We start from the raw sequence: 15,633 nt of genomic DNA on the forward strand, positions 1-15,633 counted from the left end.
CAGAGATCCCCCTGCCTCTGCCTCCCAAGTGCTGGGATTAAAGGAGTGCACCACCATGCCTGGCCAATAAAAATAAAACTATTTTTATTGCATTTTATGCATTTCATATAATAGATTTTAATCAAATTTAGACCCCCTTCCTCATACCCCCCACCAGATCTCATGTATTCTGTCATACATGTTAAGTCCTATCTGGTTAAGCATTTGTACTCAGATGTTCCTCAGTGCAAATTCATCTACTGGAGTCTAGTCAGCCTGTCTAAGAGTCACTCCCTTGAAGATCTATTCTCCTTTACCCCAGAGTAATCTATTGCCAATAGTTCTTCAGCTAGGAAAATGTGCAGCAGGCCCCAACTCTAAATGTGTATTATTTTAAGCCACTAAGTTTGAGATACTTTTTAATTTGGCCATAGAAAACCGATATAGTTAGTGAGTGAGTGTGTGTGTGTGTGTGTGTGTGTGTGTGTGTACTTCACTCTTTACATAATGAGCTTTGTCAATGCATTTAGATGTATGCTTAATTTAACCACACATTTTTGTGACTGTGATTTTACAGACTTCATGGTCAAATGCTATTATTTACTCATGATGAAACAGGCCAGACTGACTTAGCTCCAGACTTGGGCCAGCACAGGGTCTTTCTAGCAAAGCGCAGTTGGGTCTAACTTTAGGTCAAAGTACTCAGTTTATACCTAATGTTTCAGGTTCCCGTAGATGATATGAAGGGATAAATGTCCAGAAAACCAAAAATGAGAGGGTGGATTGCCAAAATACCTAGGAAAGCCTGAAATATGATTTGTAAAGGATATTCAACAGAATGATTTGTTTAATACCTGCTTTGTGCTCTGGCTTTTGGCAGTAAGAGGCACAAATGGGAATTTATGACATGATGCTGTTTTGACTTAGGCCATAAAGCAGGGATTGTCCCTGAGATGGCCCTCAGACTTTTTGAGCACTCAATGTGACTTTGAAAATGTTATCTGAACCAGCAGTAAACCCACACATCTGTGTTAAGGGGGTGAGATTAATCCATTCACCCAAAGCCTTCTGATGACCCAAGTCCTGCTGCTTGAGGGAACTGTAACTTGAAGGGATGAGGTACTTTCAGGTCCCTCAGAATGTCTTACTGAAAATTTCATAAACTGCTCAACCAAATTCCAGGGCCCTTATCCCTGACTGGAGGGAGTGTTTTGAAAGCATTTAGGATGGTTTGGGACGGAACTCTTTCCTATACTGAGCATACTCTTCCCCATGATGAACAATGCAGATTTCTATTCATTACTAAAATAAGAAGAAAACAAATGTGGGCTTATGATGGTCTACACGAGGAGAATATGGTACTGGTGATATGGTCAGCATAACTCCAGAAGGCTCTTGAGAACCTGGTTTCTATTTCTGTGGTTACATTATATGGCAAATTGGATTATGCATATGCAAGTAAAGATGTTAGCTAGTTGAACTTAAGCTAGGGATGGATGAAGGCTTTATCTAATAGCAGTGGGTCCTCAAAAGGTAAAGTTTTCCATTTCTGGAGGCAGAAGGAAAAGTTGGAGAGATCTGAAGTATAAGAAGATTTGAATATACTTTGAAGATGGAGGGGTCAGGTGAAAAGAATGTAGCCATCCTTGTCAAGAGGCCAGTGGCCCCAGCTACCAGTCAGCAAGGACACAGTTCTTCAGAACCATACACCTACAACATGAAGAAATGGGTACTGTCAACAACATTGACGAGCTTAGAAAGAGTTTCTTACAGATCTGAGACAGAAGAGCCTGGCCCAGCCCAGCAGGCACCTTGATTTCAAGAGCCTGAGCACCCAGGCAAGCCTGCAGAACTGTGAAATAATGAACACAGGTCATTTTAAGCTGCTAATTTTATGGCAACTTGTTAGGCAGAAAAGAAAAGTGGATAGAAGTGATTTCCCAGCCAAGTCAGGCTGACAACAAGAAATATTAGCAAGCACTCCATGCGTGCCAGCTGCTGCTCCATGGACAGTGCACACAGAGCTGGCCTCTGCCCTCAGAGAGCTCACCAGCTGGATGGGGAGCTCTGGCTCCAGTGCAATGAGCAGAACCTGGACTCAGAGCTGCCATGGACTTTCCTCTTTTTGTAGCAAAGGTTTCTCTTATCACCGACTGATCTATTCTGTCCTTATGGTAATAGACATTCTGTTTCTAATCATGTGTGAAGGTCGGGTCCTAGGATCTGGCCAGAACTGACAGCCTCTCTCATAAAGCTGAATCTCACAGCTGACTCTGCTCTCAGAGCTGATGGCTGGTGTGGGGCAATCACTGGAGAATATCTCTTGAACGCATATTTTAGTTCTCATTTTTCTACTGATTGCATTAAGTGGGACAGAGAAAGGTTTTCAAATTGCACAGCACTATTTAATGGAAGGTCTAGAAACACTGTTTAAGAAAATTCTTCTCTCATTTTGGTTACTGGTCCTTTCTGAAGGCCAGTATATAAATATTGCTGGCCTGCTCCTCTTGAGATAATTGAAAAATCAAAATGACTTACAGCTGCAGAATAACAATGATCCAACTTCTAGGGACCAGACACATGGCTGGACATATTCCTGTCTCACAGGGAATGAGAAGAAGCTGGCTGAGTATGTGCCTCCTAAAGGTTTCTAGAGGAGCCCTGCTATTCTGCCATCCAGCAAAGTTTCAGGGACTGGAGCACTGAGCAGCAAGATCAGGGTGTGCATGTGTAGATTAAGGAAGGGTGCTCCAGGAGGGCATGTTGACACCCTGTTAAAAGAGGACAATGGTATAGCCTGATTTTCCCAGGAGATGCTGTGAAAGACATGATGAAACTGCCTTAGCATCTGTCTCTTGAGTGGTAGCATCTTGTCAGTGGAGGCAGATAAGTCACTGTTGTTGCAAATGCTACCTTGATTTGTTTTGTTAATTCATTAATGTTTGCAGATCTCCAAAGTCCAGAAGGCCTTAAAATTATTAGATGCTCCAGAACTCTCTGCAGCTCAGGGAGGGCCTTTCAGTCCAGCTCATTCCAAAAATTAATGGGAAAATGCTAATGGATTCTGAAGGACAGTAGCAATGTATATAAAAGATTCTCAAGGGATTTGGGCTGAGGGAAGCAGCATAGCAGGAAAGCACTAGAAGAATACTTTGCTTTCTTCTTCAAAGTCTGATCTCACAAATGTCTCTTTTTGGAATGGCTGGGTCCCCCAGCTGCCAGGCAGGCTTGCTGAGTGCTGACTGAACTCACAGAGGTTCTCAGCATGTCATTCACTGCAGGACCTTCAGGAGGGACAGACAACTGCCTTCCTGCCAGCATTCTGCTCCTGATACTTAGCACAAGTTTGCTTTATCTATCTGCTCTTGGTTAATGAATTTTTCAGAATTAGATTGACTGATCTGTCTGTTCCACACCTGGGCTCATCTCCCCAAGCACAGGTCAGATAGTTTGATGCCTAGAATCTTTATAGTCCCAAGATTATGATCCGAGGCTGACCAAAAAGTCAGGATTTTTATCTATTATGTAATAACAGGGTATTGCATATCTGTTGAGGTTAGCTGAGCTGGTGACCCCAGAAGACATTTAGCTTCCTTAATTACTGTATGTCACTGTCCTGTTCAAAGACCTTTAATAGCTCCCCATTTTCTATCTATATCTCCCCGCCTTTCCAAATGAAGTTTGTATCAATAATCAGTCCGATGTTATTCTATCTGCTAAGCCTTTGTATTTCTCTAGAATACTGCTCTTTTCTTCACCTCAAAACCAAGATTTTACCTTAATGAACACTCTCTTGACTGTTCTTGATGGGAGCAAGCTCCTCTTTCTCTTAACCCATATAACAAACTGTCTACACATTCATGTGACTCACTGCTATGTTAGGAATGTTCAGAATCAAAATCCCTCACTTACTATTTCCTATAGTAGGCTCTGTAGAACTCTAGGTTCACAGAATACTACTAGTTAAAATGAAGTTTCTTTGTTTAAAAATACTTTATTAATTTTTTATGTGTATATGAGTGTATTGCCTGCATGTAGGTAAATGTACCCATGTCATGCAATGCCCATAGAGATCAGAAGAGAGTGTCTGATTCTTCTGGAACTGGAGTTGCAGACAGTTGTTAGCCTTCATGCGGGTGCTGGGAATTGAATCTGGGTCCTCTACAGGTACAGACAGTGCTCTTAACCACTGAGCCATCTCTCCAGCCCAAGTTTCCTTGTTTAAATTATTTAAGAAATGTTTGGTTAGACAGGTTTCTTTTTGAAGCATTTCTCAGAAATTTCAGTAGACTAAATATTTACCTTAAGATAGGACACATTGTGAATGACAGATTAACATACACATATGTCATTGGAGGTCTTCCTGAGGGGTTCTATGGAGGTTTACAGTTTATGAAATAAAAAAATGTGTGATTTACAAAAACCACATAAAGTATCCATTAGGAGCACAAATAATCACTTTGCAAAGCAGTAACATCAGGTTCCATTTTCAATAAAGAAGTTTTTTAGATTGACAAGTATTTCTGTTCACTGTTTAAATCTTCCATCTTATGCAGTACAGGCAACATAAAGGAAATGAGTGAATGATATTTTAGAGCTCAGCAAGGAAACACTGCTTATTCCTCTTGAAAGATGAACAGAGTAGATGAACAGTGTATCTGGTCAACTAATAAATATATTTCTTTTTTTCCTCTATAAAATACAATCACTTTATTCCTATTTGTTTACATAATGACCTGTGGACCATATGATCCACCAGCTGGACACCCTGTGGAGAGATGACAGAGACAGAAGAGAAAGAGGAATGCAGCTGTAAGACTGGGCACCAGCCTATTCCCAGAAGTCACACCTACCTGGTAGCAGGTGCCAAGTTCCTTCCCATTGGCAGAGAAGGACAACATGCCCATTGCCAGATCCACAAGACAGCCAATCTCCAGGTCCACATTGCTACGGCTTGATCTTTGGGAGCTAGCCACAATATCCCCACCCCAGACCATGTAGCAGTTGCTGCGTTTTACACTGAAAACCAGAGAGGAAAGAGAGGAAAAGAAAAAATCTGGTGTAGGTAGTCTGTAATCAAAACTCTGGACAAGTGCTCTATCACTAAGCTACCTCCCAAGCTCTCTTTCTTAACTTCAAGATATTATTAATTAAAAATGATTTTATTATATTTTATTATTTTACATGTATTGCCTGTATGTAAGTGCACCCATGTCCTGAAATGACTGCAGAGGTCAGAAGAGGGCATCAGATCCCCTGGAGTTAAGGACAGTTGTTAGCTGCCATGTGGGTGCTGAGAACTGAACCTAGGTCCTCTGTAAGAGCAGCCAAGTGCTCTTAGGTGCTGAACCATCTCTCCAGCCCCTTCAGGACTTTATATCTAGGATATTAAACCCAGGGTGAACTTCGGAGAAGACAGGCAGTGGACAACATGATTCTCAGAGTCCCTCACAATGGAGGTGGCAGGAAGCTGTCAGTTCTGCCTCTCCCTAAACTAACCTGGGGTGCAACATATGAGGGACATAGGCCTTAAAGTGTTATGATGTGACCTTTCTCAGGTTAAAGAACAATTGACTTTATACTTGCTGCTAGAGCAATCCCTTTAAACACACTGAGGCCAATCTAATGTTGTTTGGCCTGGGTGCCTGTGAGGGTCTTCAACTGTATGAAGGACCCCCAACATGCATTCAGTACCATGTGGTGGACATATCCTAGAATCCTATACCCACTCTGAACTGCTCTCCTTTGGAAAGTCCAGGGTAGAATTAGGATTCTCTGTTTCCTCCAGTCTCTAGAAATCTATCACTTGCCCCAGGGAGTGGAAATCCCCTTTCTGGTCATGCATTCCTCTCCATTTTTTCCTCCTGTATGGGGCACAGATAGGGGTGTATTCTCAGGATGAACATCCTCAGATAGAGGCCAGTGAAAACTGCATCTTCCAAAATTATATCCATGGACAGATTTCCATAAAGTTCAAACTCCAGTCAGTTACTACTGCTTTTTGTGATTAAATTACTAACCACATTGATGCCTAAAACAGAATTCAAGCAATAATGTATTGGAGCTACATACTGTGAAGTGGTGCTTTGTATATATTTTAAAGAGAAAAAATTTAAAATGCCCTGGGCCATGTAAAAATTGAAATGGTGCTTATTGTTTATTATGTTGGACAAAGATCTAAGAATTATTGAGTATCGCATACAGGTCTTGCTCTAAGTGCTAACAAACATATCAGTTAATTTCCACAGTAAATATGGTCAGTGACGTTCAAATAGATCAAGCAGTCTGTGTGGCAGAGTAAAAAAACAGGAACAACAGACCCATTTTTCCTTCTGTTTGAGAAGCAACACCTGACGTGGTCATTACTTTTTCTTCCTTCTCAATTTGTTATGAAATGCTTATAAGATCTGTTCTGGCTCCCTTAGCATGAAGGACATTCAATAATGGTGATAATAATAGTTTATCAAGTGCTATAGGTGAAGCATTATCTTACACATTTTTCTATAAATTTACTCATTTACAGCTTATAGGACTCTTGGATTAGAACAATTATTCTCATTTCATAAATACGGAAATTAAGGCCCAGGGAGTTTGTGCTGGGTAGCTTTAGCATCAACTTGACACATCTGGGTTGAGGGAGCCTCAATTGGGGAATTGCCTCTATTGGACTGGCCTGTGGCCATGTCTGAGGGGCATCTTCTTGATGAGTGATGTGAGAGGGCCCAGCCCACTGTGGGTGGTGCCACCCCTGGGCAGGTGGGCCTGTGTTGCATAAGAAAGCAGGCTGAGCAGGGGCCAGGGGAGCAAACCAGTAAGCAGCATTCCTCCATGCCTGTGCTCCAGCTCCTGCCTTCAGGTTCCTGCCCTGAGTTCCTACCTTGGGCTCCCTGATGAACTGTGAGCTGGGAGATGTAAGCTAAATAAACCCTTCCCCCCCCGCCCCCAAGTTGGTATTGGTCAGAGTATTTTGTCACAACAATGAAGAAACAGACTAAGACAGAGTTTAAATGATTTTTTTCAAGGTCACATGGTTAGTAAGTAACTGGGAATTAATTTTAAATATAATCAGCATATAAGCTTGTTTTCAGAGCCTGCACTTTCAGTCATCTGCCCATAGGGTTCTGTCGTGATGGTGATTTGAGTCACCTGTGACCACTAGCTTTTGACAAGTCTTACTTTATAAACAGCACTTGGTGAAAAGGGCTTCACTTCGGGAGGGGGGTGGGGAGGGGAGGCCAACTTGGAGGCATCCTACTACATCTCCCAAACTCAGTGGCTAGGAAGTGAAAAGATCATATGATATGGCTTCAAGGACATGTCTGGGACACATCTGGGCAAAGACTTTTCCTGGCAGCCAGAGGATGGTGGAAGGTACAGGTGGGCCGAAAACATGCTTTCCCTAAAGAGCCCTAATTTCTACTCAGTGGCTGTTACTCACAAGGTTGCTATTTCCTTTATATTCTTTATGTTGTTAGCTGATTTGTCAGGCTCTGTGTGATGTGAAACATCTATATTTCTTTAGAACTGGCTTCTCTCAAGCACACAGGGTTTTTCTCTTTCTGGTGTTGTAGAAATTGGGGCTTGCCTGTTAATCATGGGGAAAATACTGAGTGAGATCTCTGGCCCTAACTGTCTATCTTTAGTTCCCATCCCTGGGTTGTGATAAATGAGCTTCTATTTCCACAGACACTCTTTTTCACTGTCATGGTAACACTTTCCCACATTGCCTCAGTTTAAGGATTTTAAGCCAGGTAAGTACTTGTTCACCATTTAAGACAGGATGGGATGCTTCCTCTTCTTGGGGGTGAGATATGGGGTAGAAAAGACTGCTATAGAGAGAGGGAAGAGCCCAAGGATCAACCTTATCTCCAGGGAGCCTCCTTACCTTTCATGGACCCGGCCTCGTTCATCTCCTAGGGTGACAGTCACAGTGCAGTTTTTATTCAGGTCAAATTTCTCACTGTATAAATGATAGTCTGGTGTCACCCATCCGACCCAGACACAGGAGGGGTCCTGCCCAGCAAAAATGCGGATGGCATAGTAGCACTGCTGTGGAGCATGAGAGAGAGGGTGAGTAGCAGTCAGGCCAGGAGGACTGAGAAGTGAAGTTATTCAGCAGGTGTCTTGGCTCATTTTTAAGAAGATGAAAACACTGTAGATTTTTTTCCCTTTGAGATAGGGTCTTACTTTGTAGCCTACGCTGGCCTGGAACTCACCATACAGCTCAAGGTGGCCTTGAACTTGTGGCAGTTCTCTTTTCCTGAGTGTTGGGATTACAGGAGTATGTCACCATACCTGGATAAAGCACACTGTTGAAGGGTGTACTATCTACCTCTAGACTTGGAAGGAGGGCAGGCTTAACAGAGACTCTGGCTTCCTTTCTTCCTTTGCTGCTTTGCTTTAGCACCTGGAGCTTACAAGCACTTAGTCCACCACATGTTGCCCTGAAGATGCTGGTGATGGAAGATCTCACAGCTGCTCAGAATAGTCAGCACAGTCCCTTATACCACCCTGGGTAACAGGGGACATGGGCCACAGAGTAGAGTAGATCAGTCCCTGTCCTTAGACAACAGAGGACAGAGAATCCTTCTACAAGGAGGACCAGGCTTTTGTCTTTGCAAAGTTTTGGAAAAGAAGCTGTAAAAGAAAAGCCCGATGTCCGGGCCATCAGCTTGCTTTGTTTGACATTCCTGCCAACCACAGGCAATGCTGAGGACAGCAGTTCCCAATGACGATCATTCAATGTGTGAGGCTTAGCACTAAGTTATAGTAATAGCTACAAAACTGAGGAAGACCACTTCATCCTTTATGACCCTGAGCAGATCTATTCTTATAAAGTAATTCTTATGTATAATCCATCAGATTTTCTTGATTAGGAGAAAAAAAGTCATTCGGAAAGTCCTAGGCTTGAATCTTGGCACAATCATCATGTGACCTTGGACATCTCTCTGCATAATATCACATATCTCTTAGGGTTTCTGATTAAATCAATAAAATAGATATTAGATAGGAAGATACACAATATGCTGAGCACAGTGCCCACACATAGGGTTGTGATTTACTGCAGCATGAATCTTGGTTGTGGTGCTGTTTAATTTATGAACTCAAGGGTAACTTTATAGAAGGGGTGACATGTATTCCTTCTGTAGACACCAGGTGTTAAAGAAGAATGAAAGAAAGAAATTAGGAAGCATTCCCCCCCCCCCCCCGACTATTGTCACACAGTGGCAAGGGACCAAAAGTAGCTTTTATCCTCTGGGTCAGCTTTCTGCTTCTTTGATTGTTTTCAAGATCACCCTGGCACTGCATGGAAACATGAGGGAACTGACTCATAGAAGTTGACAGAAAAGAGCAAACAAAGGGATTTAATTGAGACTCTTCCAACTGATGTTCCTTTCAAATAGAAAGGCGGTGTTGGGTCCCTGGTGACAAATGGGCAACAAGTACATATGATGCCCAATTAGGAGTTCCAGGTAGAGCTTCTGTTTTCTTTCCCTCCTTTGAGAAATGCCATAGAAGCATTTTAGAAGCATCAAGATGGACATTAAAAGACAAAGTAATGGGAAATTAAAGAAGATCTCTAGACAAATCTTTGCTGTATGGGGCATATTACCAGGCACAACAAATCAACTAATGGAAGCCATAATCAAGAACATTTACTTACTGTTGTTGTGTGAGAGAGTATTTCTTGCATCTGTTTCCTGGGGTGGGGGAGATAATCCATATTTTAGTTATTCAGTTGTGTAGAGAATCCCACAGTTCTGACAGGCAATTGATCTACCTTTAATGATCAAGGCAAGTTTAGGAAACTGGCTGTTTTCTATACACAAGTGAGTGCAATTGGTCTTGGGAGTCATTCATTTATAAGCTGCCATCATAGACAGTTCTGTGACTTCCAACTTTGTCCCTCAGTTGAGATGTTGTAAGTTAAAGAAAGTTGAGGAGGATGGGAGAGGGGGTTGCAATAACCCTGGCAGAGATGTCGCTGAATAGATTACCATGTTCCCTCAAGCAGCTGTGCTTGTTTAAAAGCTTGAAAGATTGTGAAATGCTATAAGACGTTTGGACAAGACAGCTCTAGACAGTAGACACACATCAGTGATTAAAAACAGACATCAAAGGACTAAAAGGAAGCAAGGAATCTATTCCTTAGCAGGAAGGAAGAAGTCACATTACTGGAGAGTTACACAGCTTGAGGTTAGGAAATATCCATAGATAATGTGAAAAAGGCAATTCATTCCAGAAGTTTCTCATTTCACACAGAAACAGTCCTTTTTCTCCAAAACCACAAGAATCACAATTAGCAAAGAGGATTGAGCTCAGAAAATTCAAGGAGAGCAGAAACTTCTACACCAAAGGTTACTGTTTAACTGGATGGGCTTCTTAATTAACGTTATAGTGCACCTCCATACACATCTCCTTGCATGCACCTTTATGCATACACATCCTCATTTCTGTATGTGTGTGTGTACAGGTGCACCTGTGTGTGGGCACACATGTATGTGCAAGAGTGTGGAGGTGAGACATCAACTTTAGAAGTTGTTCCCCAGGCTCCATCTACCTTGTTTGTTTGGGACAGGGTCTCTCATTCACCTAGTGCTCACCAAGCAGACTAGGCTGGCTGGCCAGTGAGCTCCAGAAATCTACCTGACTCTACCTCTCTAGCACTTGGCTTACAGGTATATGCCACCATGCCAGGCTTTTTAAAAACATGGTTCTGGGGATTGAACTCAATTCTTCATGTTTACATGGCCAAGTACTATATTGACAGAAATATATCCCTAGCTCCCTACATCCACATTTTATTCTTTCAATTTAAAATTTTTGTTTACTGGATTTTTGTGAAATTCATGCAATAAATTTTTATCTTAAGACCATAAGGGATATGATCCCTTATTTGTACCCCCCAACCTCCCCACCAGATCTCATGCATTCTATCATATATGATGCTAAGGCCTACTGAGCCAAGTTTGTGTCTCCAGATGTCCCTTGATGTGAGTCCATCCACTGGAGCCTGAAAAACTTATCTAGTATCACTCCCTTAAAGAAAATCAACTCTTACTTTCCCAGTGGCAAATGATGTGTATTTTTATCTACATGTATGTAAGTGCACCTGTGTCATGCAATTCCCATGGAGGCCAGAAAAGGGCATCTGATCCCATAGAACTGGAGTTACAGATGATTGTTAGCAGCCATGTAGGTGCTGGGAACCGAACCTTGGTCCTCTACAAGAGCAGCCTGTGCTTTTAACCACTGAGTCCTTTCTCCACTACCATCCATATTTCTTTACCTGACTACAAACAAAGAACTCCATATATTAACTTCTTGCTGTGTTGTAGCATAGCAAAAAAAAAAAAATCCAACAGAAAGGCAACCTCATGGAAAACACTCTGAACACCTCTGCCACAGGCCTGCTCTCTACCCCACTCACCTTTTCTGGAAAGCTTCACTGTCTAGACAGGGGCTGTGGCTGAAGGAGGAGTGACACTCAACGGGCATGCTGAGGCGACAGTAGATCATGTTCGCATTGCTGTTTTGTGTGCCGAATGTCTTATGAGTCACCTTGAGGCAGGGAGGGCTGTCCATGGTGCCATCGATCCTCACCACCTGAGAACATCACCAGTACTTACCCTGACATACAGGAGGGCCTGGCTTGACCCTGTCTGTCTCTCACTGACATAAACAACATATAGCTCAACATTCTGCAAATGATCAACAAAGTATGATATTCACAACATGGGCCTTGTTCTCTAGAAAACGACAGCTCTGCTCCTGGCTGGAGAAATCGGTGACGTAAAACATACCCGTTGGGTTCACTACAAGGTCAAGGGTGGAGAATAAATAACAGAGAAGAGGGTGGTATCTGGGTGATATAATGTGTGGTCCACAAAGATAGACCTTTTAGGTCAGGGGACAGATACCCCCAAAAGAACATATTTCCAAAGATTTCCCTTGTCAGTGGGCATGAGAACATCTAAGAAAAAGGCATCAGAAAGCTCCCTCAGGGGTATCATCACCTAACCAGCAGGTTCTCATCTCTGCCACAGTCACAGCACTAGAGCTGAGGTGCTCTGAGCCTGCTCTATATCTTAGGGTAATTTTCAGTTCTAGGACATAGGTACTACAGAGGGTAACCTATGTCATTAATAATAACGTGTGTGTGTGCGCGCGCGTGTGCGTGCATGCACATGCACTCATGTGGGTTCACATGTGCATGTGGAAGCACATGAATATGTGTGCACCTACACGTAGAAGCCAAAGATCACCTTAGGTACCATTCTTCAAGAACCATCTACCTTGACTTTTGAGATGGGGGTCTCTCATTATCTTGGAGTTCAGCAATTAAGTTAAGCAGGCTGGAGAGTAAGTGCCAGGGCTCCACCTGTCTCTGCCTCCCTAGTCCTGGAACTACACATGCATTCCATCAGGCCTAGGTTTTTTTACATGGGTTCTGGGGATCAAAATAAGGTACTCATGCTTTCACAGTAAGCAGTTTGCAAACTGAGCTATCTCTCCAGCCGAATAATAACTTTCTTATGACCTGACCCTTTCCCAACTCTCTAGAGGACAGTTCTAATACTAGGGTAAATGGGCCAAATATTTTTCTAAGTAGAGGAAGTCTAGAATCCATTAATTTTTCAGAGGGGTGCACAATATTCCCAAGGTGTAAGAACCACATTTCTAAAGTAATGACCATCAAGCAAAGAAGTAAAACCTACTACTTAACACTGTAAAGGTCAGTGGGGAGATTAAGAGCTGTTACTTGTTATGTTCAGACCTTCTGGAAGATGAGTTAAGGGAATTTAGAGTCAGGTTGAAGCAAACCACTGACTTCAGCACAGTACTGCAATGATTTGTTTGGTTTTCCCATATCCACCAGGAAAAAACCGAGATGGGTGTGGGCAAAACAGGTAGGTCAATGTAGAACCAACACCCAAGCTTTGCGTCTTACAATCTTTGGCTCTCCTTTGCTTCCCCTAACAGGTGGGTGTGACATAAAAAACTCTTACACCTCAACTTAAAATTCTGGAAAAAGCATCACCAAAATAAAACAAGGCCTGGACTAGAAGTTATGAGTATGTAAGAACATATATGTTTAGGGTGTGAAATTTCGAGTATAAGTGTTGACCTTCCTAAAGAAAATAACGCTTAAAGTTTGTGCATACTTAAGTACTATAACAATGTAATTATAGGAATGTTGGCAGAAAATTCAGTGGGTAAGCCTGGGGACCAGTGTTCAAGGTTGTGTACAAGGCCATTGTCTCCTATGTGTTGTCACTGAGTGCCCAGAGTCCCTGCAACTGTGTCTCTGAGGACCTGGGGGAGGTGGTTGGTAGGCAGCCAGAATTGAATTTAGGTAAGCACTGCCTGCTAACAGGAGACTTCGTGGAACTTAGTACCTTGGCCCACTTGCCCTGCCATGGCCCCTATGCTATGATGCTACCTCTATGTGGGGATGATCCTTTGGCACATTCACAAATGTCGGGAGGCGCTTGCTGAACCACACTGCAACATCTCGGTTCATGTTGACTGCAAAAGGCTCAAAGCCTTCCTGGAGGCCGCACATGGTATAAAACTTGAAGGTACTGGCATCCATTCCAAGATTCATGCGACCAATCTGCGACAGCCCGAGAGAACAGATGGGCACAAAACCTGTGGAAGAAAGAGTCTTGTTTCAGCGCACAGCCACCACTGGGCAAGCTGTGGAGAAGCTGGAGCTGTGCTACCTCAAGGGCTGGGAGCTCCTGCAGTTAAAATGAGACACAACTCTTGGTCTTTCTTCCTGGCACGTAAAATAAACAAGAGGAAGTTGCCTGAACACAATGATGCTTTTGGTATATGGGAAAGAAAAAAAAATCGCTCAAATAAATTTGAGAAAAAACATCAAGCAACTAATACTATCCTGAAGATGGAACAGTAAGACCAATATGAGGAAGAGCAAAATCCATTATCTATGCCTTATTCAAAATTCATCTTCGTGGGAAATATTAAGTGCTACCAAAACAAAAGATGTGATGAACCTAAAGAATGAGCTGGTGAGCAGATTTTTTAACAGTAAAGAAGTAGGGATGGAGGGGCACATCTGCAGTCCCAGCACTGGGGAGGTGAGGCAGGAAGATCACAAGATCTAGGCAAGTCTGAGATACCTAAGAGTTTGAGGCCAGTCCGGATTTTATAGTAAGACCCTGTCCTAGAAAATAAAAAACAGTAGGAACAAAACAGACATACAAGAAACAAAAACAACAACAACAACAACAACAAAATCCCCAGAAAACGGTCTACTATGTGAGATACTGAATATGCTAATTTCTTTACCATGGTAATCTTTTATATGTCTCATGACATTACATTGTATATCTTAAAAACAAATAAAAATTGCATTTTTTTAAAATGATAGTATAATACCTGTTTCCCATTATTCCCCCTCTCTTGAGCCCCTTTTCCCCTTTACCCCCATGGTTCCTTGTATAACTTTCCCTCCTCCCTTTCCAGTTGATTATCTCAGTTTTCACCATTTCCCTCTTGGTGATCATAAGGAAACAGAGTCTTCCAGGCCTCTGGGAACTTGCTCATATGAACTTACAGCAATGGTGTCAGCATGCACAAGACCCATGCAAATGTAATCAGACAAAACCTAGCATAGAACTGTACAAACAGACAGCAGGCCCCACCCAACCTTAGCTGAAGAACTATTGGCAGCTCATCATTGCTGGGTGAGGGAGAGCTGATCTTCTTTAAGGTGGAGACTCTAGATAGGCTGAGCAGTCTTCAGTGGGATGGACTTGTATTGAGGGACCTCTGGGTAAACAAATTTGGCTTGATAAGCCTTAAAATATGAGAGAATGAGCCAGGTGTGGTGGCACATGCCTTTAATCCCAGCACTCAGGAGGCAGAGGCAGGCAGATCTCTGTGGGTTCAAGGCCAGCCTGGTCTACATAGTGAGTTCCAGGACAGCTGGGGCTACAGGGAGACCTTGTCTCAATAAGACAAAAAAAAAAAACCAAACAGACAACAACAAACAAATAACAACAAAACAACAAAAAATATGAATGCATGAAATCCAGTGGAGGGGGGAATGGGGGCGAGTGGATGGGGGAGAAGGTATAAAGATAAATAAGATGTTTTGTATTAAGTGCACACAAATTCAATAAAATATACATTAAAAATGGCAGTATAAAAATAGTGGCACTGCTGTTATGATGTTAATCAACTGCTGTCTGATTGGATTTGAGGCTGCTCCATAGGAGGGAACCCATGCCTGGTACTGTAAACTTGGTCAGAAGCCCATGACAGAGGAGATCACAGTTTCTAGAAGGGGAATGGAATAATGTTTTATAGCTACACTGACATAGTGCCAAACTGCCTTCTAAACATTCGTTTATTCCCATAGACAAAACTATTCTCAGCCTTAATTAGAGAAACCATCTCCAGTGAATGGAGGTGAATACAGAAAATGCATGGCTGCACAAAGTATTGAGAATTGATGAATGAGTGCTCAGCTCTAAACAAGACATTTATACCATCCCCTCACATAACATTGTGCAAGAAGGGGGTGGGAAAAATGTAAGAACCAGAAGACAGGGAGAAGGGATGTGATAGGCACCATCTGGGCTGGACACAGCCATTGCAATCATGAACTCACAGCTGCTGCAG

At 42.6% G+C, this 15,633-nt stretch overlaps 1 protein-coding gene across 1 annotated transcript in view; it reads right to left on the minus strand.

The window, feature by feature from the left end:
• Window positions 1-15,633, minus strand: part of Ryr3 (ryanodine receptor 3) — a 595,983-nt gene that overhangs the window by 199,667 nt on the left and 380,683 nt on the right. Inside the window, exons 28-32 of the mRNA XM_017800130.2 lie at window positions 13,424-13,632; window positions 11,411-11,586; window positions 9,644-9,680; window positions 7,865-8,028; window positions 4,833-4,998 (exon numbers count right to left, since the gene is read on the minus strand). Coding sequence (XP_017655619.1) covers window positions 4,833-4,998; window positions 7,865-8,028; window positions 9,644-9,680; window positions 11,411-11,586; window positions 13,424-13,632 — 752 coding nt within the window. The remainder of the gene's footprint in view (window positions 1-4,832; window positions 4,999-7,864; window positions 8,029-9,643; window positions 9,681-11,410; window positions 11,587-13,423; window positions 13,633-15,633) is intronic.

Source organism: Nannospalax galili, unplaced genomic scaffold (assembly GCF_000622305.1).
Source record: "Nannospalax galili isolate Female #2095 unplaced genomic scaffold, S.galili_v1.0 scaffold999, whole genome shotgun sequence".
Lineage (NCBI taxonomy): Eukaryota > Metazoa > Chordata > Mammalia > Rodentia > Spalacidae > Nannospalax > Nannospalax galili.